This window comes from Taeniopygia guttata, chromosome 5 (assembly GCF_048771995.1).
Source record: "Taeniopygia guttata chromosome 5, bTaeGut7.mat, whole genome shotgun sequence".
Classification (NCBI taxonomy): domain Eukaryota; kingdom Metazoa; phylum Chordata; class Aves; order Passeriformes; family Estrildidae; genus Taeniopygia; species Taeniopygia guttata.
The window spans coordinates 49,287,582-49,314,599 of NC_133030.1; the positions used below are offsets into that span (position 1 = coordinate 49,287,582).

A 27,018-nucleotide genomic window follows, 5' to 3' on the forward strand; every position below is an offset into this window, starting at 1 on the left:
CAGTGCCCTGAAAGTCCTTAAGTCTGGCTTTTGGGACAGAGGTATGTTGGCAGTACATGCATGAATCCTCACACCTTTCTTTCATCCTTCTGCAAGAGTGGCAGAGAAGCAGGCTTTGTGCTCGGTTGTCTTTTCATCTCTTCAAGTGCATTGTTTCTGATGTGAGCAAAGGGAGATCAAAGAAAACATCTAGAAAGGAAATTGTTTATGTGAGACCCATGTATCCCTGTGGCTTACTTGGTTTACACTGAGCAACTGGTTTGGAATGGACAGACAGATTTGGTATATAAAGGAAGAGGAATAAAAGTGATCTCTAAAAAATATACCAGGCAGTCAATGTTCAGAATCTGGGCTGATGCTGACTGAGGATCCCTCTGTTGGCTGTGAGCAGCTGGCAGAGTAGAGGCTGTCTGATGGGCTTATGGACCTCCCAGAACAGGAGTGCTGCACATAGACCTCAGTCACTCTCGTCACTATTTTCTTCCCTTAATTCTCATGAACCCAGTTAGTGTCTGCAGGTCAGTGAACAGGACTGCCTGTCTCTAGCTTCAGAGCTAAGTAAGCCATATCAATTATGTTCTCATGAGCTTGTTTAAGAACAGTCTAGAAGTTATGGAATTGTTTTACCTTACTGAATATATACACCAGCATCATACAAACTTTGCTGTCACAAATTAAACAAAACCATAGCCAAAGGAACAATCAGGAATTTCCAGAGGAGGTTGTTTGAGACCATTGTTCAGGAAGAACCTCTGTCTCCACATCTTTTTGCAGATTCAGTGGGGCTCACATGAATCAGTGAAGGTCTTCTGTAACTGCCGGGTAAACTGACCATGGTATTGGAGGGATATGACATTTTCCAGGTTGGTGTTTGAATAACATTTAGAACAATTATATTGAGATCCAAGCTATTTGCAAAGGTGTCCAGATGGTATTCTGTGATGACTACAGAGAAGTCTCTTCTTCCAGCAGGGAACATACTCCATCTGCCCCAGTGAGAGCTGTGCATGCCAGGCAAGGATGAAAATGGATAGGCAGAGGTAGCTACTGTCAGGTAGCTTTTTTATGGGGTGTAAGTAGTCCTTTCAACAGGAAAATAAATTCATTTCTGGTTGATGCAAGGACAATCTAGACTAAGAAAATCAAAGCAAGTCAACATCATTTTGCCTCTGACCTGAAAAAGAAGAGAGGACTGCTTTTGAGCAGCCAGATGAGTATTCACAGCAGCAATCTGAGCTTTGAAGCTTATTTCTATTTACAGGCACACAAGCAAGGCTTGTATGAGGGAACTGAGAGGTAAGGGTGACTGACTGAGGCAGAAAAGAAGAAAAGGTGTGATGTGGGGGTTTTAATAGACTTTTAGTAATTTTGCAATGAGCTTACATTCAATTTTTTCAGTCAAACAGTTATCAATTGATTTTATATACAAGAAGGTAATTGTTGCCTATTTTTTCTTAGTGTCTTTTTGGTTAAGGGGTGGTATTAGCTGTGCCTTGGCTTCAAACCTTTTTGATATCTTCATGAAAATGACACTTTCCCTCTTTGTGTGCCTCAGTATCTGGATCTGTAGAATCACAGCTGTTTGAAACACAGTGTCAGTGTTTCCAAGCACAGAAAAGGAGCGAATTCTTAAACCATTTTCAGCCAAGAAATTATACAACAAAGCTCTCAGAGTAACTCAAAGAAAAAAACAAAATCCTTTGGTTTTATTCCCTGAATTCTGAAATAAAGTAAAAAACAATTTACTCTTGAGAATAGAACTTAAGCCACATAATCTCTCTATCAGATGACCTTATGCACAGAAAGATCATATATCAATATGGCTGACCCTCCTGTTCCTTCAGCTCAGAGCATGGATAATGCAACAGTCCTGGGTGGCTGCTTCTATCCATCAGTACATCGCCACCTTTTCAAATCACTTTCAGGCTGGGAAGGCAAATATCTCTTTGTCCATCTGCACGTTACATTGGTGACTGCAGGCAGGTCATGGTATATGGCTCTCCACAGTCCCACCACACTTCATGCACCAGAAATTGTGCAGCTATAAGGAAAAATGGAATTGTTCTCTACAGACACCAACAGATTTTTTTTTATAAGGATGGAAGTGGTCAGAAATGTCCATCTTTGCTTCTTTGCCACCCATTGAAGATGTACTCCTGTTTTCCATATACTAAAACACAAACTACAGTAGAGACTCACAAACCTGATCTTTCCTTATAGTCTGCTTCAGGCATTGTCTTTCTCTGAGTGGCAGAATACCTTTCACTTTTTTATTTGATCACTTTTGCTCTTTTGACATATATCTTTCCCTGGCATGCTTTACTGTGACAGTTCCTAATATAGTTGTGCCTAATGATACAAATTCCAATAGCAGAGGTACTGATTGCTGGATTAACAGTTTCATATCCATTTTTCTGGGGCAAGAAATAGAAAAATTCATCATCCATCATGCGCTATTACAGTAGGAGAATGCATGCCATACCTGGAAAGCATTTAGTTTCTCCTTTGCAATGAATTTTTTAATGGATGCAAGCCCACACCCTGAGAAAGAGAAGAAAAAATAGTAGTTATGGGCACTACAATATCCTGTTAAATTTCTCAAAAAGAAAAGGAAGAAGGAGAAGAAAAGGACTTCATGTAAGAAACTGGATTAGAAGTGAGATAATTTATTGCTCTAATAAGATCAGCATTTATACGTAAGGACGAGTAAATATTGACTAGGAAAACATAGCCTGATAAGAAAATCAATCTGTTTCTCACTTAGGAATACATAGGAATTTACAATATTAATAATGCTCAGTTTTTCAGACTCAGAGACCTGTGTGTTCTGGTGTATCCTAAGTGAGGAAAAGGCCCCTATCCCTCCTCCCAAGTGAATAATTCAACAACACACACCCTGGAAAAAAAAAAAAAAAAAAAAAAAAAAAAGGAAAAAATCCCCAAAACTAAACAACACAACAACCAAAAAGAAAGGATATCTCTTATTCCTGGAGGTTCCCCACGGAACAAGTCCTGTCATGGGTGTCCATTTCATAGACTTATGAACATTTAACCATCCATTACTACCATCCACAAAGCACTGTTCAGAAGATCAATTTCCATCTTTTCTCTGCATTTAACTAGAAAATGCAATAGACAAGAGGAGTTCTGATTTTGTATGAAGGGCCTTTTACAATCCAAATGTGTCTTTTGAAGCATGCGTTTAAATCAGATAAATATTAGAGGACATTTGGGAACACATTTCCATGTGCACCGGGAAAGAGAAAGGGAAAGCAATGGTGCGGTCTGTACTGCCTAATGTCATAGAAAAGTTCCTGTCACCTTAAACCAGATGACAAGTGATGACCTCTCAGATTCTCCCTAATTCCTTGGGTGCCGGACTTCCCAGTGATCAGAGTGAGGCAGGGCGGGGAAGCACGATGGTGTATTTTTCTGAATATTGTTTTCTAGTCTAAGCCCCTGCATTTTGTGACCTCTGAAATTGCTTCAGGAATAGAATGAGTAGCAGAGCTGCTATTCCTAAAGAAGCATTGGAGTTACTTTAAAAAAAGAATCTAGCTGGCTGACCTGACAGATGCTCCATCCAAAGAATAGACAGCCATTTTTTCAAAAGCATGGAAATGCATGTGACTAAGAGAATGACACAATTTTTTGTTTCCTTTCTCTCCCTTGTCAATGCAAACTGGCAGCCAGGTAATCTTGATTACTTCAGCTTTGGAGTGTAGGCTATTGCTAAAGAGCACTGAACAAAAGGTAGCAACCAATTAAATTTTTGCTTGTAGAGTCATAGGTGGACAGCAGATGCACCAGCCTTTGATCTTTACCCAAAATAATATCCTTCTAACAAACTTTTCATGGAACTGCTGGGACTTACCATGTCCATTGGCAAGCCCTTTCCATGGTGACCAGTTCCCTGGAGTGGAGTCTTTAAAAGACATCTAAAAATTTCAGCACCTGCTCCTTTCAGCACCTTCCATGATGAGTGAAAGACAAGGGGGCCCTGAGAGGGCAAAACCAGATTGCAACGCTGGTCGGGCCCCATGAGGTGGCTCACGTCTGGCTCCAGGTACATGGGGCAGGGCACCTGTGCAGATTGCGGGTGTCGGGTGAGGTGCGAGCAGCGGCATCCTGCAAACAAACGCGCCTCCGAGCCTCGCTGCGCCCGCGGCGTGCGGGCAGATGGAGCAGCCGGATCCCTTGGCACGGCAGCCGGGGAGCTCGGGGCTCCTCCGACACCCGGCCAGCGATGGAGGCTGATGGGAAGCCTGTGTGAGCGGGGAGGGGCAGAGCAGGAGGTGGCTTCCTCCTGACGCCATTTCCGAGGGCTGAGATATATAAATGAGCCGGTTGCTGCAGTGCTCCATCTGGGATCTTCAGCCAGGGCACTGGCGTAGATACACACGCTCCGTGCTGCTCTCCCCTCGGCACCTCGCCTGGAGCCCCCACGCCACGACAGTCTCGCCCTGTGCCCCTTTCTCCCTGCCTCCATCCCGCCAGCACCATGAGCCGGCCAGAACTGCTCGCCGTCCTGCTGCTGGCCGTGCCGGGTAAGTGGGGCTGGGATGGCTCCGTGTCCCCCTGCGCCCGCGGCAGCTGCGCCCGCCGGCCCCGCCGCCAGCACCGCGGGCAGCGACGGCCCGGCCCTCCAGCACCGCGGACAGCGGCGCCGCAAGGTCACTGCCGAGCGCCTTCCCTTCCCTTCCCTTCCCTTCCCTTCCCTTCCCTTCCCTTCCCTTCCCTTCCCTTCCCTTCCCTTCCCTTCCCTTCCCTTCCCTTCCCTTCCCTTCCCTTCCCTTCCCTTCCCTTCCCTTCCCTTCCCTTCCCTTCCCTTCCCTTCCCTTCCCGGCACAGTGCACACATCCAGCAGCTGCACACAAGGGCCACTTCCATCAGAGAGAGATGCTCCTCTTCTCCACTCCCGTTTTAATTAATTTAATATTTAATTAATATCCCCGTTTAAGCAGAATAATGTTTTTCTGCTTGTGTTCTAGATGAGATGTATAACAAGTTCTCCTTTTTTCCCCCCCTCCCCTTACCTTACAGCCGTCTCCCTTCCTGTGACAAATGACATGAATAAAGGCGACACTAAGGTAAGGCTGAGCCTGTAGTGGAAGGGTCAAATGAAGAGAAAGGATGTGATGTTTCACCTCCACCCAGGTGGTTGGTTTTGGGCCACTTCCACTGAAATACCTCGTAAGAAGTGCCAGGAATTTGCATGATATCTCTCAAGCAGGATCCATCTCTGCTCCCTTCCTAACAAAATTTACCCTTTGTGCATTCACTTCTGGGCAGCCAAGGAAGTCTGTCAGGATGTGACAGAGAGATCAGGCAAACCTGTTTAGAGAGAAGATGGAGGCTGAGTAAAACTCTCCTTAGTCCTCCTACTTTCAGCTTTTCAAAGCTCCCAACAGGAGGTGACTCAGGGGAGAGTGGGGGGAGATGTGATTCAGGAACTGTTTGTGTTTGGAGGTGTATACATCTGAGTTTGTGTGCTACTTAAATATGCATGCTCTGGAAAAATAGGCAACTGGTACTCTCAGCTTGCTAATCCATCCTCAGCTCCTGCTCAGCCTGTCTGGATGGCTATGAGCACTGCAGGACTTGGCTGACCTCTCCAGCCCTCCTTTACAGGCTTTTGTGCACATATCTGTGTCACAGCCTCCAACATTTATAGCTGCGCTTCACAAACGTGCACTCCCAACGGCCTTTTGGCTCCTAAATGCTTGGATAGGGGGGTTGCCTGCGTTTACCTATGTCAGAGACTACTCTCTCACCCCCACCACTTCCCCATCTTTCCTATGAGCTGATCTCTTGGCTGCCCAAATTAAAATTTCTTTGGAAATTTATGTCCACAAAGGAAACTCCAGCATATTTCCTTTTTACTTCTTGAACTGTTTTGTGTTATGAAACCTTCTAGCCACATAATGTTTTTCCCAAGGCAGCAGCAGGGGAGGGCATACTGATGCAGTCTCAGCCACAGGCCCCATTGCAGGCTACCTGCAGGACGTGTGCCATGAGCAACACCTCCCTGTGTCCTGTGAGACGTGCCTGGGCTGGAGAGAAGTGGCTTTGTTAAGACTTTTAGCCTGCTTAGCCCTTGCTGGGACTGAGCCATGAGCTGTGAGACACTGGGTGCCTTCCTCAGGCTGTGTGCTGCAGAGGAATGGGATGTGGGACAGCCACTAAGCCCTTCAACTTTCCATGCCAGAGTGGGCATCTGATGGGACAATCCATTAATCATATGATTTTCCTTGTGAGGTCTATCCAATATATTCTATGTGTAAAAAAGGCACTTTGTGGCAGTTGGTGCAATGCTATGGAAATGCTTCCACCAAGAAAGGACTTTCTCAAGACTGCCTCCCTTCCCTGGGTATTACACTGACACAGGCTCTGAGAGCAAATTCAGCTTTTTTTTGAATTTGCTGCAATTGGAAGAAGCCATTAGGGCTTCCCCATCCTCTGAGACACAGCATTTCAGGGAAGGAATTCGTGGTCTCATGGAACAGATTAGGGCAGGGATATCATCACATGAATACAGCAAAAAGAACTGCAGCTCTTCCTACACACCATGTTCTGTGCTACCAGCATTTGTGGGTGGCTCAGGGCTGTGTAATGGGTAGTCAGCACCTGCAGGCCTTTCCTGGACAGCTCGTCAGACTTTCCTTACACCAAGAGCAAAGCATTTACAGTGTCTCTGGTGATTGCCCACTCTTGTGCTTGAAAGACACTATTTCTCACTTACAACCATACATTTTAGAAGAGCATAGCTGAGCTCAAATATGGAGAAGTCTGTCCTTGTAAGGGCACAACCCTTTGGAGATTTCTGTGTAGGGACATTGTGAGCTGCTCTTAAGGATATAGTTACATGCTCATGGTTAAATGATAGCTATGGCAAAATTCCAGTCTGAGTTTCTGCACTGGATTGATTACATTCATTTGGAAAGGATCCCCTCCATTTCCTGATGCAGGCTGTTGTTTCATGACCTTGTGAAGTCTCACTCTGCAAGACCTCCTCTAACAAAAAGACAAGGAGAGTGTTCTGGGATGACTGCACTCTTCATTTCATTACCTTACAAAGCTCCTCCACAGAGCTGAATGTATTCTGTGGTGAGTGATGTGTCTCTTTGTGCTCAGACAAAGACCTTAGATCAGCCTAGAAGTCTTGAAAAAGCTTGAATAGAATATTCTCAAGCTGAGAGAGTCTTTACTTCTGAAGCTGCATCAAATACTGCTGCAAGCAGGTCCAGAGGTTGGGAAACATGAGAGAAGAATACCAGAATCTGTTTTTTTTTCTATTTAAAGACAGAGTGACTCAAAGTCATCTAAAATCAGTATTAATGGACTGCTTGTGATATAGGAGAATAGTACCAGGGAAATTCCCCTGCTGATTTTTTTTTTTTTTTAATCTTTCTGTAGCATTTTTAATCCATTATGCAATTCCCTCAAACTGTGTAAGGCATAGAGTTCAACATTTTATGGCTATGATCTGCAAAAGCAAATTTCTCTCCTTATACAGGGTGAGCATTTGCCCATTCCAGCTGTCCAGTGAATATATCCAACTGCTTGAATGAACAGCATTGTGGATGACTGGGGACTGCTGACTTGTGTTTAATTTCTACTTCAGTCACAGCGCTCTGCTCTCCTGAGAATGGTACATTGTGAGGGAAGTCAGGGCTCTCAGGGCTGCCTGCTGAAATCATCAGGAGAAAGAGGTTCAGTGAGTGAATTGTTTGCCTCCAAGGCTTAACTTGTATTATTTTTTTCAATATAGCCTCTCTTTTTTTTTTTTTCCCCCACAGGCAATTATGAGCCCTGCATTCTTCCTAGATTGCATTATAAAAAAATCACCCTTTTGAACTAAGCAGCCTGATTCCTACACTACTAATCAGTACCAGACTGTAGTGAATGTTTCTGTCCTGTGTGACCATTTGGGTCTATGTGACCACACAGTAGGGCTCCCAGCACTGTGTCTTGGCATAGCAAGGATGCCTGCAATCTCAGTGCAGGTGACAAATAACATAAATAATGCTCTTGGTTTTACACCAACAAAACGGGCTGCTGGAAAGGGTGGGCCCAGAGCTCCTGTCTGAGAAGCTATGTCAGAACTTCTTTGCTTTCAGATGACCTGCCATCATGTAGAGCTCTTCCAGTCTATAATAGATGGCTTGAACACTCAAAACACAAGGTCAAACACTTCTCCAGAGTGTCTTGTCCTTTCTAGGGCCTGAGAGCAGTATTTCTCACCTGTGTTTGAAAGTAATTTGCCTAACCTCACCTTCCATGCCTGGCTTCAAGTGAACTATGATGTCTTTCCAAGGGTTTGAAGAGCTTTTAAGATTTCAAGGTCATCTATGGAACAGCTATGACCATTTTTTGCTCTCTACAGCCTCCCATTGAGTCCTTTTATGAGCTAGAGGTTGAAATATATTGACTTAAAAGAGGAAGATTTTGGATTTTCTGTGTATATATTTAGATATCCTTTACCCTCCAGATGTGCTCAGACTCTGGTATGGTCTGAAGCCATGCAATCCTCAGCTAAATTGGGTGTCATGTGGAAGAGGCTCTTTCCATTGTCACATGTAATTTCCTCACTTCTCAGTTGCAGGAGGTACCTTCTGTTCCTGTGTAAGAGCAAACAAGAACTGAACATTCAGTTTGAGCTTGACCAGAAAAGCAAGATCTGTGGCATCATCTGCTCTACTTTAGCCTTGGTAACAAGTAGGAATAAAAAACCAAAAAAACAGTTCTTTAACTTGTATTTTTGTCTCTTTCTAGGTGATGAAGTGCATTGTAGAGGTCATCTCTGATACTTTATCTAAGCCAAACCCCCTGCCGATCAGTGAGGAATGCCTAGAAACTCTCAGAGGAGGTACTGCCGCAGACTTGGGTATCAGCAAAAGCAAATCTGGCATGTAGGGGCTGGTCCTGCCCTGAAAAACTGAGCCCTGGCCTCTGGACCCCTGTTAAAGGGTCCCTGACACGTTCACCTTCCTCTTCCACTGGGCTGTACAGGGCCTCAGGAGCAGGGATGGAGGCACTGCTTGTCGCAGGCCATGCCTCGTGCTGGCACTGTGCCACAGGGGCGCTAGGTGACATCAAACTGCCTGGTTTTCATAGGCCCTTCCTGTTGTCTTAATCACACAGTTAAGAGATGTGAGAGCAAATCAGGCCAAGGGAAATAAAAGAGAAAATGAAGAAGGAGTGGCATTTGGGGTTCTATTTAATTTCCTGGGGTTGGGGGGAGGTTTGCTTTGGCTACTTTCTGTACTAAGTCTCCCCTGTTGCAGATGAGCGAATTATTTCTATCCTTCGCCACCAAAACTTATTGAAGGAACTTCAGGAAATTGCTGCACAAGGTACAGTGCCAAGTTTATTTTTTTGGGAATGTAACTATAGGGAAGATTATTTTCTTCTGTTGTAGTCCCTTATAGAGTTTTACTGTTTGGTTGGTTTTGTGTTTGTTTTTTTTTTTTTTATTTTATACTAATTTGACTATAATAATTATACTAATATGCCCTAGGAAATGTAATTTCAAGATTTTCAGCAGAGATTGTGTCAGTGGGCACAGGAATTTTGTTTATAATAACTCCAGTATGTATCTGATACTTTCAATAGTTATCAATGTAACTTGGTGGTGATGTAGTCTCAAGACGTTTTAAGGTGGGAGAACTCTGAAAGGAAACACTGTAATTTAATTCAACAATCACCAGCTCCCAAACTAGAATGAAAGGCAAGAAAACCTCCACTGTCTGTGCAGCTGGAGTCTAGCACTAAACCCATGTGTGGCAGCAGGGAAGTCCCACTGAACAGTGAGTAAGACTTGAACCTAAAGACCCTAGTGGAAATATTCTTGAGCTAATGGGTATTTTTTGATGGCTTCCTTAAGTCAAATGCAAGTTCCTTTGGTTTGGAGAGGTGCAGGTCAATTGCATTAGTCAATGTGGGAGCAGCAGCAGCACCATGGAGCTGTGCCAAGGGGTGTTGGAGAAAAAAGGGACATTTTCAGGTGCCCAAAGCCAACATGCAAATCCCAGGCAAGGCTACTTCGGAGCTAGTCCAGATCCCTCTGTCCAGGTGAGGCTGCAACAGGGCTCTCCCCAGGCTGCAGGGAGAGCACCTCCTGGCCTTCCCTACTCCTTCTGCCTGGGGTAACCAGGGGGCAGCTGGGCATCACCAGAGAAACAATGACTAGGGCATTCCTGTGCCCTGCTCCTGTGTGGCAAGTCTGCCAGAGATGGCTGGAAGGCAGTGCCACCAGAATGCTTTCAGATTAAGGAAGCCCCACAGAGGCAAGAGGGAGAAGGGACGGAGAAAAGTCAGGAAGTCAGAGTTGGGAAAGAGTCTTATACAGCTCCCAAAGCCATATTTTAGTCACTACCCAAATGGTGGAGAGGCCAGATGCTCAGTGACCTCAGATGGACTCCACTGATGCTCTGGTGATCCAGAAGAGAGAAGACATGGTCTCTTCAGTATGCTGGGATATGGCTGCCCAGGCACACCAGGGATTTGAGGAGGAGCACTAAAATATCAGGCAGGCTGCCACTCAGCATGGAGTCCAGGAGAAGGGATTTGTTACATGGAGGTGCACCTTACTCCACTCTTTCCTCAGCCTGAGCCCATCACACCATTTAGTCCCAGGGTAACATGCAATCCAATCTACAGATCACAGAGACTGGGAGTAGAACAGCCTTGTAGACCAAGGGAAAAGCAAAGGTGTTATCTTGGTGTCCTCTGTGCTGGTGCAGCTGGTTCTGCTCAGGCTGGAGAGCCCACACCATTCAGTTCTGGGCTAGAGAGGACTGGGCTGGCAGCACTGGCTCCTGCTCTTGCATTAAGGCACAGAAGCAGGGCATGAGCTGGGTTAGACAGGGCTTGTTTGGCTTGCAGGTCTCACTGCTGGTTGCCAGGACAGCTGCAGCCTAACCTCTAGCTCATGCTGCCTTCAGACACCTTTCTCCAGGGTGTTGTATTTTTCTAGCAGGCTCCATAATCCCAGAAGGCCCCAGACTACCTCTGCAGTGGGAATGAATGCTGCTTCTTTCTCCCAGCAAGCAGGGGAGAGGGGCCTCCACAACCAGGCTGGAGGATACAGAAGCTCTCAGTGCTCACCTCAACAGAGGTGCATAGGCAGAATCTGGCAGAAGGCATTTTTTATCTTTCAGTACTCTGGTGATGAAGTCTTTTGTTGCCTTCAGTGTGCTGCCGTTCAGCACCTCTTATTCCCTAGATTTCCACCAATATTCGTTTGACTGACAATCCTGTGTCTCTATCTAGAGACCATTTTCTTTCCTGCAGATGATGGTTTTGATTGTGGTTTTGTTACTGCAGTTGATTCACATACCCTCCAGTCTCACTCCTCCCAGCTGCCAGGTAGACTTTTCCACTGTAGCAAACATAAGGGGCACAGAACTATTTTCCTACCTCTACTTTCTGAAACACAGAAGGGACTGTTGCCTTTCCCTACCTTTTGTTCCTTGACACAGGTGCCAATGAGAGAACTCAGCAGCAGAAGAAAAATAGCGGCTTTGAAGATGAACTTTCTGAAGTCCTTGAAAGTCAGAACAACAAGAACAAGCAGAGAGGTCAGTGTCAGCCTCCACCCCCGGGAAATCCAGGTCAGGCTGTAAACAAGGTTCTTCTTCCAAACAGCCTTGATATGTCCACCTGCTTCTCTTTTCTTTGCTGCTGCTGCTGATACACACAAGCAACCTGGTGTTTGCTTTGTTCTTATTTACCAGCTCAAACACATAGTCTCTGAGCTATAGTAACTGCTGATGGTCAAGTTACTAAAGTGATACTGACTTTTCCACCCTGCTGCTGACACTTTCACTAACTTACAACACTTAAAATAAGTCACAGCCAGGGGAATCCCACACTGAAAGAGTCAGTGATACAGGCAAGGGTGATCTGGATTTTTGCCTGTCACCCTTGTTTCCAGGTATCCAAGATATTAAGTAATGAGTCTCTGAAGGGAAAATTGAAATACACACAGTGCATACATCCACATAAAACACCTGTATCTTGGAAAGGTCACCTTCAACTGGGATTTCCCCTTGTCAGTGTTTCTCTGGCCTTACTACTGACAGGCAGTTTAGCAGAAAGGAGGGGTTGGCCCCTTCCCTTTTCCTAGTCAGGAAGATACAATGCAAATGTGGGGTGACGTGACTTCTTGTCCAGCAGCAGCTGGGTGCCCAAAGAGGGTCTCAAGCAGCTCTGGGGCACATGCAGCACATGCAGCACGGCACTGCTGTGACTCTAGTCCAAAACTAGACTGGTATCACAGACAGACAGAGCAATGAGGAGTGACACCCCCCAGGGGCTGCTGCCGCTGCAGCCAGCCCCGCCAAAATCCAGCAGGTAGGATGTTGGCACTGCACCTCTCTACTGCCAAGACACACCCGAAACTCTTGTTCCGACAGTGTGAAGGAAGATGAAGCGAAGATTAATTGTGGCACATGGGCCAGCCAGGCCCACTGACAGTCTAGTGACACCAGCACAGTGTCACAGGTAGCCACCAGACTTGTGTGACCGGCTCCCTGCACCCCTTCATTCTGGCACACTCCTCAGCCCTCCTTGGGGCTGCGCTTACCTTTCCATATCTCTCAGGCTTTTAAACTTCCAAATTTTCTTTTGCAAAGTGTTTTCTCTGGCTAATAGTGTTAAAAGAGGCCAGTCTCCCTTGAGCAAGAGCAAATACTCAGCCCACATTAAGCTCCTGCTGAGTAGTTCCTTTGCAGAAGCAGACACCCCTCCTCCCTCCAGCACCCTGTGAACAGGGCTGGCTGCCTCTTCAGCCTGGTGGGAGAAATAAGGATGTGATATGAGTGCAGCACTCAGAGCAGGGAGAGCTGTGCAAGTGCTGTATTACACTCCTAAATAATTTAATTTTACATGCAGTCTGGTTTCATGCAGGGTGAGTTCGTGGCTGGCATCTCAAGAGATGGTGACAAGGACTGTGCTGCAGCAAAACACTTCAGCATATGTTTAACTTCAGCCTTGCAAGTCTCTCCAGGAGCACAGGCACCAGAGAGAACGCTGCCTTGCTTGAATGCAAACATATGCTGAAGTGACGTGCAAAAGGATCCATGGGCTAGCTAAGCAGATTGCTGAGTGGGGCTGAAGTTCCCTACTTAAATGTTTGGCCTTTGCTGGTTGTGAAACGAGCTCTCATCAGAGGTGTTTCATCTTGTTTTTCCCTCTGTAGATGCTGCAGGGGAGCACCCTGAAGAGGATCAGCCCACAGGGTCCCTGGCTGAGCTGGCAGCACAGAAGCCCCAGCAAAATGAAGACTCAAGAGAGGAGGGAAAAAGCCTGGAGGAGAGGGAACCCCGGCCATGGGATACCAACCCTGTTGAGAAAGAGGATCGGGAGGAAGCTGAGAGCAATGACGTCAGGGATACAGAGGATACCCATCGAAGCGAAGTTTTGCACAACCACATTGGCAAAAATTTCAGTGAGGATGAGCAGCAGCAGCAAGGGGATGAAGAGGAGGAGCCCAGAGGCTCTAGGAACAGCCTGGAGCTTGAGGATGAGGGAGAAGAGCCATCCAGGCAGGGTCAGGAGCACAGCAAGGAGGTAGCAGGGGAGCGTGTGGAGCGGGAGGATGATGGAGATGAAGCTGCAGAGGAGGACCCTACTGAAGCAGAGAGGTCACTCGATTTGGCTGAGGAGGACGAGGAGGCTGAGGAGATGCAGGGAGGTGACAGTATGTATCCCAGACTGCACTGATGCCTTCCTGGGGTGAGCTGAGGTCACTGAGACAGAAGGGTGAGAGGCTTCAAAGCCAAAAAGCTGAGGCAGGTGATTACTGGGTTTACAGAAGCACACTGACCAGCAGCCACCCAGACCCACCACAAACATCTGACACACAGGCCCATGCACAGCAGGTAACACAGGCCCTGCAGCTGCCTCGCTGCTCAGTGCTCATAGATCCTGGGGACAACTCATTCATCTTCCCTAAGCTTCCTACAGGGGTTTTGACTGCTGCCTTCAAGCCTCATTACTGACATGGCAACGTTAGAGTGGGTATTTCCAGAATATTGGGAAAGCAGGCCTAAGTCAAGAAATATGGCGTCACCACTGAAGGCTCAGTTCAAATGTAGACCTTAAACAGGTTAACAGTTGTGTTCACTGCTCTGTTTAATGTTCTTTCAGATAACGATGATGAGCTGGGATTTGGAAAAGATGTGCGGAGCTCTGAAGAGGATGAGGAAGAGGAGGAGGAAGAGGAGCCCCGGGCACTGAGAGGAGGAAGGCATCGCCAGGAGGATGAGGAGATGCAGGAAGAAGAGGACACCTTTCATCCTAAGGATGCCAAAAGTGATGAGATGGAGGAGGAGTCCTCCAGGGAGTGGGAAGACACTAAGAGGTGGAACAAAATGGATGAGCTGGCCAAGCAGCTGACATCAAAGAAGCGCAGGGAGGAAAATGATAGTGAGGAAGACCCAGACAGGTCCATGAAAAAGACATTTAGGTCCCGCAAGTATGCCTTCAGTAGTCCAGAGGAAGATGTGAGAAGGTCATGGAAGCATCACTCAAAGGAAGACAGCGGTGAAGGAGGCTTGCCCCTTGCTCCCATGCCTGAAGAAAAGAAGGATGAGGAAGGCAGTGCTAACAGAAGAACAGAGGTTTGTTCATAGGCTTAAGAATAAACCCCACCCAGTTATCCAAAGTACACTTGGAGATGTGGATGGTACACTGGCATTAACCTAGCCAGCAGTGGTCCTCTGAGGCATTAGGTTGATGATTAGTGAACTTCCAGTCATTCAGCCTTAGGTATTATTGAAGTTTGCACCTGGCTGTGCCTTTGGATTTGTCCTTGTTTTTGTAACTGAGTAGTGCAAAAGCATTCCCTGCCCTCCAGAGTCATGTCTCCAGTGACAGGACTTCTGCACTGGCCAGACATAGTGACCAGAGCTATACCTGGAGCCTAGGGGTAGTCCTTGTGTCCCAAAGCCCTTCCAAGTCAAAAGGAATGCTTTCCCTGTCTCAGGGATGGAGTGAGTAATGTCAGACCTCCTAAAGAGGTAAATGAGGGGTGTAGCTGTGGTGAGAAATCTGAGGTATTGGAGTGGAAATGGTGGACAGATACAGAAATACATCTGAGCCAGGTTTCCAGTGTCAGAGACCTCCTTCCTTGATACCTTGAGTGATGCTAGGTAATAGCTCAGCACATCCCCAGCAGCCAGGAACTGCTGGTGGGTTCACCTTTGTGCTGAAGCCCAGCTCCAGGCACAGCTGATTTGAGATAATACAGGGAACTGGGCAGTGAGGCTTGGCTTGGGCTTTGTGAGCCTGGGACAAGCCATGATCAGGTGCCTGGGAACAGGCTGGAGCAGTGGGTGAGTAAAGCCAGTTGGCTCTCTTGCCTCCAAAACACCCCTCTTGCCTCAGTTACGTGCCAAACCATTGGTCAAAAATTGCCCATCAGCATCCCCCCCCTCCCATGAGAGCATTTCCAGTTGCATTGGTTCAAAGCAAAGCCAAACATCTCAGCTCGAAGCTGGGTGTGGTGGGGTGGGCTGTCCCATCTGCCTCTCTCCCCCAGGGAGGCTGCTCCCCACCTGCCCCTGCGAGTGGCTGTGGGGTGCACCTGGTCTGCAAGGCAGCAGACTCAGTCTCCAAATGGGGATTGGAAAAGAGATTGCTGAGGCTGCAAAACTGCTGTGTTTACAGCTGCAACAAGACTTTGTTTGGTTGGCTTTTTAAACTAGATCAGGGCCTCTGGGAGTCAATGAGGAAGGCCAGGCACTCAGCAGTGAGGGAAGGCACAAGCTCTGGCTGCTGTCCTGTGCCTCTTCATTTTTGGGCCATGGGACTGCGTGGCTTGGCCAGTGAGGCCAGCATGGGTACAGATATGGGCTGAGAGGGCTGTCCCCTGCACTTTCCAGGGCTCAGCATGTGGGACCAGGCAGATGCAAGCCAGAGCACACAGGCAATGGTTTGGGTCTAACCAAGCTCCCTCTGGGTGCTGTAGAGAATTTCATCTTTCTCCCTTTCTGGGAGCTCCAGTTGCAGCCCAAGTTCTCCAGCAAGGTGAGCCCAGCCAACTGCTCCTAGACCCACTTCAAAGAAAATGGAACAGCTGCTGGGGCACCCTGGGTGCTTGAAGGCACCCTGAGCTGCTGGCACCCTGGAAAGCCAGAGCTTTCCCAGGGGCTGAGCCAAGGGCTCATTGGAGGGGCCGGATGACTTTTTTCCCCTGTTCAGGAAAATAGTTCAGGAAGAGAAAACAACTCCCTTTTTTTCATGCATTCTTTACTTTCCTCACACCAGCCACATGCAGTGCAGTGGCTCAGTGTCAACCTGTGGTTTGCTGCTGCTGAAGGCAACAGTGAGGCTTTGCTCCCTCCACACAGGAGAGGGGCTGTCACCTCAGCTCTGCCAATGGGAAAGTGTACAGCACCAAGTTTGCTCACATAGAGCCTGCTGCTGCTATACTGAGTGCATGGTCTGTAGAGAGCCCAGGTGACCACAGCTGTGAGGGACAAGCAGGGCTGGGGCTGGCAGCAAGGCAGGGCCAGCTGGATATGACCTGAGCTCAGGCAAAGCCATGCAGTCAGGCATGAGTACCTGCACTAAATAAAGCAGCTATAGGTGACAGCACAGATACACAAGAGCCGGTATAGAAAGACCAAGTGATGGGAAGCTTGAGCCTTTGAACTGATGTCTTCCTCAGCCACTAGTTCCCCAGGAAAAGTATCTTCTGCTAGTGGAGGTGCAAGCAAAGACCCAGGGCAGGTTGGGGAGAGGGGACACTGATGTCTGCTGTATGGGCAGGGCACATGCTGCACTTCCGAAGGAGACAGGCAGCGGTGCCCACCCTGGTTTGATGGCGCTGCCTCAGTGCTGGCCCCAGTGCTGCCTGGCAGAGCCTGCCCTGGCTCCCCAGCAGCCACGTCCCTACAACCCCTGCTCTGAGACACAGCCCCGCTGGGGGCTGCCCTGCATGGCAGGGCACGGGGGAAGGATGCCAGCTGCATCACTACGTTAGCAGCAGTAATTAAACATTAGGGCAGAAGTAACCAGCGTTGTGCAGACTGGTCTATCCAGAGAGAGAGAGAGACAAATGCAGGCTGAAGAGATGAGGCAGGACACGGCTGTGCTCGGACCCCAGGCAAGGCTCTCTGTAGCTCTGGGGGACGAGGGCTGCCACCTGTGGGCACTGACAGTGCTGGGATTCTGTTGCAGGACCAGGAGCTGGAGAGCCTGGCTGCCATCGAGGCGGAGCTGGAGCGCGTCGCCCACAAGCTGCACGAGCTGAGGCGGGGCTGAGGCCCGGCGCCGCCGTGCCGGCGGAAGCAGCGCCGCGCCCTCCCCGTCCCTCCTCCCTCCCAGCGCGTTCATTTCCCGATCTAAGCGCAGTTCAGCCGAGCAGAAGCACCGTGCCTAGAACCGACCCGCTAGCCCAGGCCTGCCCCCCTCGCCATAGTGTTGTGCCCATCGCCGCTACCTCACCTCATGCTCCCCCCTCCACACGGCAGGGCGCCAAGTGCAGCCTCCATGTGTATTTTCTGTCTGGGTGGGGTTTTCTCTCTCTTTTTTTTTAAAAGACAGGACAGCTTTCTAGAAAGTTCTTTCACCGGTAGTTTCACTGGGTTAAACTGCAATAACTTGTTATCTTTTGATTAAAAGCTGAGAACTCTGACTGTAATATATTCTATATAAAAAATTTATCTAAGGAAAAATAAAACTGCGGTGGGTTCCTTCCTTTGTTTTGGCAGCTTCAGTGTCAGTGGTCAGCATGCTGTAGGGCCTGGACGGTCCGGCAGAGAGGGGGAATGGAGGGCTCCCCTCAGCACGGGCACACCGTGATGGTGCTGCCCTTCTTACCCGGGCTCCCCTCAGCACGGGCATACCGTGATGGCGCTGCCCTCCTTACCGGGGCTCCCCTCAGCACGGGCATACCGTGATGGCGCATCCCTCCTTACCCGGGCTCCCCTCAGCACGGGCACACCGTGATGGTGCTGCCCTCCTCACCCGGGCTCCTCTCAGCACGGGCACACCGTGATGGTTCTTCCCTCCTTACCCGGGCTCCCCTCAGCACGGGCACACCGTGATGGTTCTTCCCTCCTTACCGGGGCTCCCCTCAGCACGGGCACACCGTGATGGTTCTTCCCTCCTCACCCGGGCTCCCCTCAGCACGGGCACACCGTGATGGTTCTTCCCTCCTCACCCGGGCTCCAGCGCCGCTGCCCTCCGGAGCCGGCACCAAGGGCGCTTCCCTGTGCTCCCAAGCACCGTGGGGCTCTCCCTGCCCACCCACGGACTGCTGGTGCCACGCTGCCCAGCCCCCGGCACTGGGTGTCCTGGGTGCTTCAGGGAGACTTGGGTCGCATCTGAGGCTCACCAGTGAACACAGAGAGAACACAGTTAAAAGTTTAAACACTGCACAGTACTTGACCAAGTCAAGCCATGTGGACAGCACATGAGCAGATTAGAAGGAAGAGAAATAACAAATAGGCCAGTCAGGAGGAGAACTACCGGTCTGTGCTCCCCAGAGGTGAAGGGCCATCCCGAGGAGATGCCACTCCTGTCCCTTGGCTCACAGGAGCCATGGTGACCAGCTGCCACTCTGCTTGCTGGCAGAACCTTTCCATCCCTTGGGCTTCAGACCACAGGGCAGCTGGAGGACCAAAGGATGCTTGGGTTAGGGAAACTGGCCCCAAAATCTCTAAGCACTGATAATATTTTAGATGTTCTATGCGCACTGGCAGAAGAGATCCACCCAACTGCCAGGGCTGTATTCCAGACTCCCCTGTCTGAAGCTCAGTTCTCTCCCATCACCTGCAGCCCACGGAACAGCTGACATACGCAGGGAATGGCTGCCAGGCTTTGAACTCAGCTTATTTCTTTATTGTGCAAAACCCCTCAGTACTGCTGGCCTTAGGAATGCATTACAGGGGGGGTGCATGATCCCAGAGGGGTGTGGAGTTCCCTGGCACAGGAGGTGCGTGGTACCAGAGCTTACTTCACCTATGGGATGAGCTTCCCAGGGAGGAGTAGGAGCTGCTGAGTGGGCACTGCCCTCACCCCCAGCCCTCAATGGCAAGAGGAGGTGTTTAGGCCAAGGCATGGCCCAAAAACTGCTCTGGCACAGGGCACAATCCAGGCAAGAGCCTGGCTGGGGAAAGTGCACTGGAGCAAGTTGCGAGTCTTTCAACTCTATCCTGAGATCCCACTCTTTTTAACATGAGGGAAACATGGAGGAACCAAAGTGAAACCAAAGGTGTTGCACAGAAACAATTAGGGAGTTACTCCAGCTGGAGAAATCACATTTTACATATTCATCTTCTCCTAAATTTTAATTTGAATACTGTAGGTATTTTTAATCTGAATATTGAATATTGTAAATAGATTGTATTCATATTTATTTCCCACCCCAGGGAAGTGGTCAGCACCAAGCCTGACACAGTTCAAGAAGCATTTGGACAATACTCTCAGGCACATGGAGTGATTCTTGGGGTGTCTTGTGCAGGGCCAGGGGGTGCACTTGATGATCCTGATGGGTACCCTCCAACTTGACATATTCTATGATTTAGTTTCTCCATTTTTGTGACAGTGTTTGCCAGTAGCAGCACGCAAACAACTCCTTGCAAACTCAGGCTCACATGTCACAATAAGTTCACAGAAACCCTCAGCCCCGCACCACACCTCTACCAAAGCAAACAAAAAATCCCCACCAAACAAAAAAAACAACCCCAAACCCAAGAAACCAAACAACCCCCACAGAAATGCAACCACATCCAAAGGAGTTAGACAAGTTTTTTCACAACGGATGGCAGCAGTAGACAGAAATTGTCCATATATGATGCAAAATCAACACGAGGAAAAATATTGTTACTTGATGGAGCAACTATAAATACTGTCTTAATTGGATATTCAAGTAATCACAAATATTTGGGACCCAAGGACTTTTTTCAGATGGAAAGATGGCGTTCAAGGCCTGAGTGTGGGGCTGCAAAACAACTGCACTCGGAAAGGATGTGAACATTGAATTCCCATGAAAACAGGCCTCCCCAATGAGCTGCTCACCTCGCTGCCCCAGCCGCTCAGAAAGGAGAAGCAAACTAGCGCTTGTTATAAGGCATTTATTTTCATTATGTGTTGGAAAGGGACAATCCTCTCTTCAAAACAATTACAGGATAATGCCACAATACCTACTGCATATTGCTTTACTGTTGAAACCAAAACAATTGTCCAAAACAGATGCTTGGCAAACAAAAAGAAAATTAATATATTACCATTGAAATGAATGCTGTTAGATGAAAGCACCATCTCCATTGTCTAATCCGATCAGTCATGCAATTGAAGATGCCAAATAGCAAGTACTTTGGATTTTACAGTAAGCCATGATCTTTTAAGGGTTGATATAATTCTATACAAATTTAGTACAAAATGGGAATTATGTTTCAGAAGTCATAGTGAACCAGGCTGAAGCAAATCACAAGACACACTTGTTAACACTGTACAGCTGGATTTGAATGAACTTGCGAAACTGAGCACACGCACACAATGGTCCCCGACATTCAGCCGTGCTTGGGTGGAGAGCAATGCTGGAGACTGAAGGACAATATCCAACACTACTCACACCCAGAGGGCCAATTCTCTCACAGCTGTTGGGATCCCAAGGATTTATTGTTACTCCATTTTAAGAACAACAGTGTTTTTAGTATGTGGTTGTCACAAGGGCATACACAAGCTGTATCAAATACTGAATCAGAAATAAATAATAAAAGATACACCTAACACATCTTTTATTTTTTAATATTTTTTTACAGCACTGACTTTACAAGAGGATAAACAACTCATTTTTAGGGGCTGCTAACATCTGAAACAAAGAAGTCACTATTTTATACTCAACATATTCTCAACACTTAATAACTTTATATATGTATATATGACTTTTCTCACAAAAAAAAAAAGTTAAAATAATTTATATCTAAAACTACTGTGTAAAGAATGAAGGAGGAAATAAAATGTAGGTTTCTTTAAAAATGTTGGAGAGGAAGACCTGATTTTCATGAACTCCATTTGCTGTTTCAGCCATTTTTGGAGTTTCAAGAGATTTCCTGGCCATCAACAAAAACTTCCCAACACATCAGGAGCCCTCTGCAAACTCATGACATGCTGGGTAAGGTCATCTGCAAGTGAGTTTGTGTGGGCCACAGACATCTGCTATCATCAGCCCCAGTGGATTCAGGATAAGAATCATGGAGAGGAAGACAACATCACCCCAGATTGCTATTAAAAACCACAGAGTGAAATTCTGGACAACTCATATAATGATGTCCACAGGCCAGGATTTTATTCCCAAGCCCTACTCTCCTTCTGCCTCACAGATAATGGATGTTTTTCTCTCAATGGATTTTGTTATTTCCACAGGAAAGCTGCTTCAGAAGCAGGGTGGACCAGACCCCAAGAGCCACCTGCACACACAAGAGCAAAACCAATTTCTTTTGTGTGCTACAAATGCTACAAGTGCTTGTGTTGCTGAGGAATCACTTCAACATCTCCATTTATGTCTGGATGCTCCCAAACTTCAACCATCTCAAGTAACTTTTGTGGCCATGTAAATGTGACAGAATCCATGAAACCTATCCAGCCGAAAGCTCAAATGTTGATGGCCTGGATCCATAGGGTGAACAATGAAAGGAAAGGTAGTAAAGATGTGGAAAGTACTTTTCTGGAGGTTACATTCCTCTGAAATAGATATTAAAGCAATATTACAAATAAAATCAGCAATGTGATCTGCAATGGCATGTCCATTTTTCTATGAAAGCAAGAGGAGATTATATTAAAGGAAATATTTTACTCTACACAAAGCATTTTCACATATTCCTAGTTACAAAACACACACCATAAAGTAATTGTATACTGAATACAGAAATCAATACATCTCTTACTAAAAAGGAGAGAGGGAGGAAAAAATTAGCAGGGTAATGCAAGTGAACTCTCACAGATGTGTGCATGGGGAGACTGCTACAAACTCAGACTCTGTTCACTAAAAAAACCAAAATCCAAGATTTTCTGCACAGCTGTGGAAGGCAAGGCTACAAGCTTCTGTGGAAAAGCCTGAATCACTTGTCACTGCTGCGATGCAAAGACTTGAGCAAATCAGTGTTAGTCTAAGAACTTAGAAGTCTGTATTTTTTAACTGGATGAAAACAACAGGAGTATTTTTCCTGTTTTGCTTTTCTTTTTTTGCCAGGCAACACCTCTGGCCCCATTTATTCTGTTGCCTTTAGACTATATTCTGCCTCTACTATCTAGCCACTACTCCACCTGGTTGTTCCCTGGCTGGATACTGCTCACAGCTCATCTAGAAAACTTGAGGCTTTATCTTGAGCAATTCTCATTATCTCCTGATGCCTCTTGGTTGGGTTCTTAGCTTGTAATCATCTACAGTGAGAACAAATTAAACTGTCTGTGCAACCTGCTGCAGACACACTCCCACATTGACGATGGAGAGCTTTAAACAGCTTTAACATGACAACAGTCTTTAATAATGGATTTATCCTACCTACCGACCAGCCCAGTTGATCAGCTCCTCAGCACAAAGGTTGTACACCCAAACACTTCAACCAAAGGCAAAACATCACTGGCCCAGTGGTTCTGCATTACACAAACCACATGTGCTAGCACTGATGCTGATGGTTTGGTTGCTTTTCTGCAGTTGGCTTTTACATAATGATCAGGATATTCTGGCACAGGCCACATAGTCAAGCACAAGTGGCCAAGTCAGGCAGAGGGGGAAGAGGGTGACTTTACATCACAGGCAGCAGTAATACCACTCAAGTACTCTCCAACAGGGAAAGACCTTCACCTGTTGAAGCTAATTATGTAGTTACAGTGGAAACCAGAGTCTCATTTCCACCATGCTGACACAAAACCTGGAGAAATTCCAGTCAAGCTAATGGTGTTCTTGTGGATTTCAAACAGTGAAGCAGAACAGTAATAAATCCCTAAAAAGCTAACTGGTGACCATGTAATTTAAATACAATTTCTCTCATCAGCACAGCAGTAACAGCTATGCCTCTGAAAACACAGGAGAACCTTTTTCTAACCCACAATAAAAAGAATTCAAACCAACATTATGGAAAATCTCCTCAGATTGTCTGCAATTTTAAGAGCAAGGGCATTCTGGTATGATCTAATATTACTACACTCCTCTACTTTACAAAGAAAGACAAGACTACAGAATATTAACAAACTTACTGTGAAGCTTATCTTAAATCAAAACTATCCTGAACCTACCAAATGAGGCAGCAATTCAGAAAAGCACTTTAGCACAAGCTTAATAACATACTCATGCTCAAAAGTTTTGCAAGAACATAATTGTATGTCTGGATACTCAGTAATTTACAGTTTTGGCTTTTACAAATTGGTCTCCCAATTTGCCCCTGTGATTTAGCAACATTCTACTACATGAGCCATTACCTTAATTTCTGCAAGGAAATATAGAAGTACAGCAAATGCATGGTAATTTATGTCAAAACTCTATTGTAATGCCACATCACAACAGGTACCTGCATAACTGCACCTGGCAAATTAAAGTGATACCGATACATTCGATAAATAAAAAATAAATTACAGACTATGGGAAAAATGTCACTGATCACACCAATGACCTAAACTTGTTTTCTAGTTACTGCCAAGGTCTGGAGTAATATTTAAATATAGTATTTCTGCAAGCATTCAGAGAATTACAAAATAAACTTCTAACAATCATTTGTAAACAAGTTTAAAATGCACTATTATATTTCAGTAGTTTATTTTGGAGAAAAAAAGCAGTGCAAAATAGGCCAACCAAAATTCAGAAGGCAGCCAGGAAAATAAAATTCTTATTTGATGTTCTAACTAGGAAACAGCATACAGACATTTCCATTGGATCCAACACTCAGATTCATGTAAACATACTTAGTTTGAAAGGTCTTGAGTTAGTAACCCAGTTCTAACATCATTGCTTCATCCCCACCACCCGATAAAGAAACAAAACCCAAAAATCCAAAAAAAAGCCCAAGCCATTGTAACAAAGGGAGCAATAGGCAAGTCTACAAACACTCCACCAGCCGGTTACAAGAAAGTACCATACAAAAATATGCACTGGCAAGTTCCTTCCTGAGGGCATCTTTTGTTACACATGTAACATAAAAACACTTTTTATTTTAAACAAACAAAAACAAACCCCAAACTGTAGATGTAAATTTTATTTTAGTCATGGCTTTATGAAAGGTTTGGTCTACCACGAATACCTTTATAAACCCTTACCTATGTACATCTCACTCACTCACACCACAGCCATCCGAGACCTGCAAGCTGCAGACAACATGGGATCCAGCAGCCTCAAAGCATACAAAGGTTGTGAAGTGTGCCCAGCTCAGAACTGATCTGCAACACTTGAGGAAGTTGGCTGTGCTTATGTGCACCCTGGGATCTGACTGATACTGTACTCAGAAGGTTCTTCATAGAAATATTTTCAAGTTAGTAATCCCTCTAGAGGTGGAATCATCTTCTTTTGTGTAAATCATTCTGAAAAATTCAATCCTGGCTACAGGAAATTCCCAAGAATGGCATTTTGGAAAATGACTCTTCAAAACTTTTTCCCCTCTAGGACTGGTACCATCAGGTAGGGTGGTGACATCTTTTACACAGTTTAATCCTCTCTCCACGATCTACCTGGGCTTTAAGTTCTAAACCCTTTCTTTCTGAGTAGCCATCTAACACATGATACTAACCAAGCTGGTATTAAATGCTGCAGTGACAGATGCTTTATGAACATGTGCTATAGAAAAGACAGAAATTCCTATATTTACAAGCTAGGAGCTTAACTAAGGAAATTTTCTTAACACCACCCTTCTAAAATGTATTTTAGGGCTAATAAGGGGAAGAGAAGGCCACTTCTACCAAAATAGTGTTTCTGTTCTTAGCACTTGGATATTTCCAATATAGTGTTCAGAACTAGCAAAAGTTGCAGGAATTCTCAACAGCAGAAGATGCTGCCATACCAGAAGATATCTCAAGAGATACAAATTGGCTGTGCTATAATTTACAAATAGTATACAGCGCTGTTGTAAATTACCATATGGTCTCGCCTGGCAGCTTGCAACAAAGTAATGGGGTCTCCAAGCTAGAGCTGTCCTGTATTTCTACCTCATATGAAGGTACACAATTTTGTTTATATTTTACAGAAAAAAATGCACAACAACATGAAGGCAGTGACCGTGTTACTTCTCAAGATACACAGATCAGGTGTGCTGCTCCAAGGAAAAAGCACAGCTCTGCCAGCCTTTTCCCAGAGCTGTCCCAGAGTCCTCACAAGTGCAATGGAGGGAGAATTAAACTCCCTGCAAAGAGACAAGCTGCTTACATTAGCTCTTCTAAGATTTCAGCACTAACAGACAATTGAAAGAAAGTATGTTATTTAATCTACTAAATGACTCAACCTAAATAGTGGCACCCTCTCTGGGTGAAACGTGTTGCTGTTTGCAAGTTAGAAGCCAATCTGAGTGAAGCCATGAGCCCAGCGGGGAGAACTGCAGAGCTGGAACAGGGGTGGTCACCTTGGTTCTGTGCCCTGAATAAGCAGGCTGCTCTCTCCTACTCAAAGTGCAGTGGCTTCACAGCAAGCTACATGCCAACATCATGACATGTCAGCGTTTCAAGAGATTTGGTTTAGTGATATTGAAGTTGTCCTAGCTTTCTTATGCAAAGGCCTACCTGGAAAAAAGAGGAACGGGGAGTTTTGTAGGCAAAAATCTCTAGCACTGTTACATTCAGACACTGCATTTCAACATTATTATCTTCTTGATACCATGAGGTCAGATTTTAAAATGCTGGTCACCAGTGATTACAAAGAACAATAGAAATGAAAGAGCAACCCTCCCACAATGAAAGGACTAGTGTTAAAACACGTGTGTAAACTCACTACAGATTTGCAATTGGAATCTGATGAAATGGATTTGGATCACTTTCTTGCTCTTCCCCTTTCAGTCCGTTTCATCAGCAAATTTGATTAAATCAAATGGAAAGTTCTTTTATTTTACTTTTTTGTGTTGTGTTTTATGTTGGGGGTTTTTTCCCATATTTTTGTCAATTGTATTGTTAAAGCCTGATCTGGTTCTGGGACCACAATTTGTATCCCTGGGGCTTTTTCTCAGTCCATGGCATTGGCGAGTTATTGAGAAGAAGCTTTTGTTGCCAACGTAGCGACGCAGTGCTGCTGGAAGCTGGGGGACACTGCTGAGTTGCAGCCTAGTCTCTGGTGTTGCAGTTTTACTGAGCTGCTGCTCTCGCTCTCCACAATCCAGGAGGAGTCTTTTCCCATGACGCTGAGACAGCCTGTGCTAGCACAGCATATCCGCTCGTCCATGATCCCACCACTCTGCTCTGCCAGGAGCTTGCTGTGGTTTAGCTGGGTCACCTCAGGTACCTGACCCTGCAGGACAGCAGCTATGTGGTTCAGCAGATCTGTGAAAAATTCAGAAACACCCTCATAACCTGAAAAGAGAAAAAATGAAGGAGAGAAAAAAAGGCAATTTAAGCAATTTCCTTAGGTTCTTTGAAAGGCTTCTTTTAACAGTTTGTTTCTTGAAGTATCCTTGCACTCTACTGATCATAAAAAAGCTGATAAAAAACTACATTACATCATTGTAAGTGACAGCAGAAGAAGATTAGCATAAACAGGATCAGAGATTCTTGCAATAAAAGTATTTTTCCAATGAAAAAAACAATTGCCTTTCAGATTTGCTCCCAAGTATATATACACATATATAATTTTAGGAATATTCTATCATTTGTTGCCATTTCCAGATTTTTCCCTAAGTTACAAATTCTCTGGTATGATGTTGATATTTTCCATAACATTTCCAGGTTTTCTATGCCAAGTAGCTCTAGTGCAGAGCTTTGTTGGAGGCCTGGACCCTCTCCAGAATTTGCCCAGCAATACCCTCAGTTAGGGAAACCTCAGAGGACAGCAGGGCTGGCTTTATACTCTACAGAAAAAGCAGCTTCCCACTG

At 46.1% G+C, this 27,018-nt stretch overlaps 2 protein-coding genes and 1 long non-coding RNA gene across 7 annotated transcripts in view; 1 reads left to right on the plus strand and 2 right to left on the minus strand.

Annotated features, from left to right (window-relative positions):
- Positions 1 to 1,903: 1,903 nt before the first annotated feature.
- Positions 1,904 to 4,013, minus strand: LOC115495589 (uncharacterized). Its single transcript, XR_003960885.4, has 3 exons — positions 3,875 to 4,013; positions 2,483 to 2,541; positions 1,904 to 2,041 (listed from the first exon to the last, which is right to left on the minus strand). It is a non-coding gene; the product is annotated as an uncharacterized lncRNA (long non-coding RNA).
- A 314-nt stretch (positions 4,014 to 4,327) lies between these two features.
- Positions 4,328 to 17,709, plus strand: CHGA (chromogranin A). The gene is made up of 8 exons (XM_002200145.7): positions 4,328 to 4,547; positions 5,044 to 5,090; positions 8,776 to 8,869; positions 9,288 to 9,356; positions 11,484 to 11,582; positions 13,205 to 13,705; positions 14,155 to 14,627; positions 17,191 to 17,709. The coding sequence occupies exons 1-8, from the start codon at positions 4,502 to 4,504 to the stop codon at positions 17,272 to 17,274; spliced, it is 1,413 nt and encodes a 470-aa protein (XP_002200181.5). The 5' UTR covers positions 4,328 to 4,501; the 3' UTR covers positions 17,275 to 17,709.
- A 2,367-nt stretch (positions 17,710 to 20,076) lies between these two features.
- Positions 20,077 to 27,018, minus strand: part of ITPK1 (inositol-tetrakisphosphate 1-kinase) — a 139,456-nt gene continuing 132,514 nt past the window's right edge. For all 5 annotated transcript variants that reach the window (XM_072930357.1, XM_072930356.1, XM_072930354.1 and 2 more), the window contains exon 11: positions 20,077 to 26,499. In XM_072930357.1, the coding sequence (XP_072786458.1) occupies positions 26,177 to 26,499 (323 nt within the window). In that variant the 3' untranslated portion in view covers positions 20,077 to 26,176. The remainder of the gene's footprint in view (positions 26,500 to 27,018) is intronic.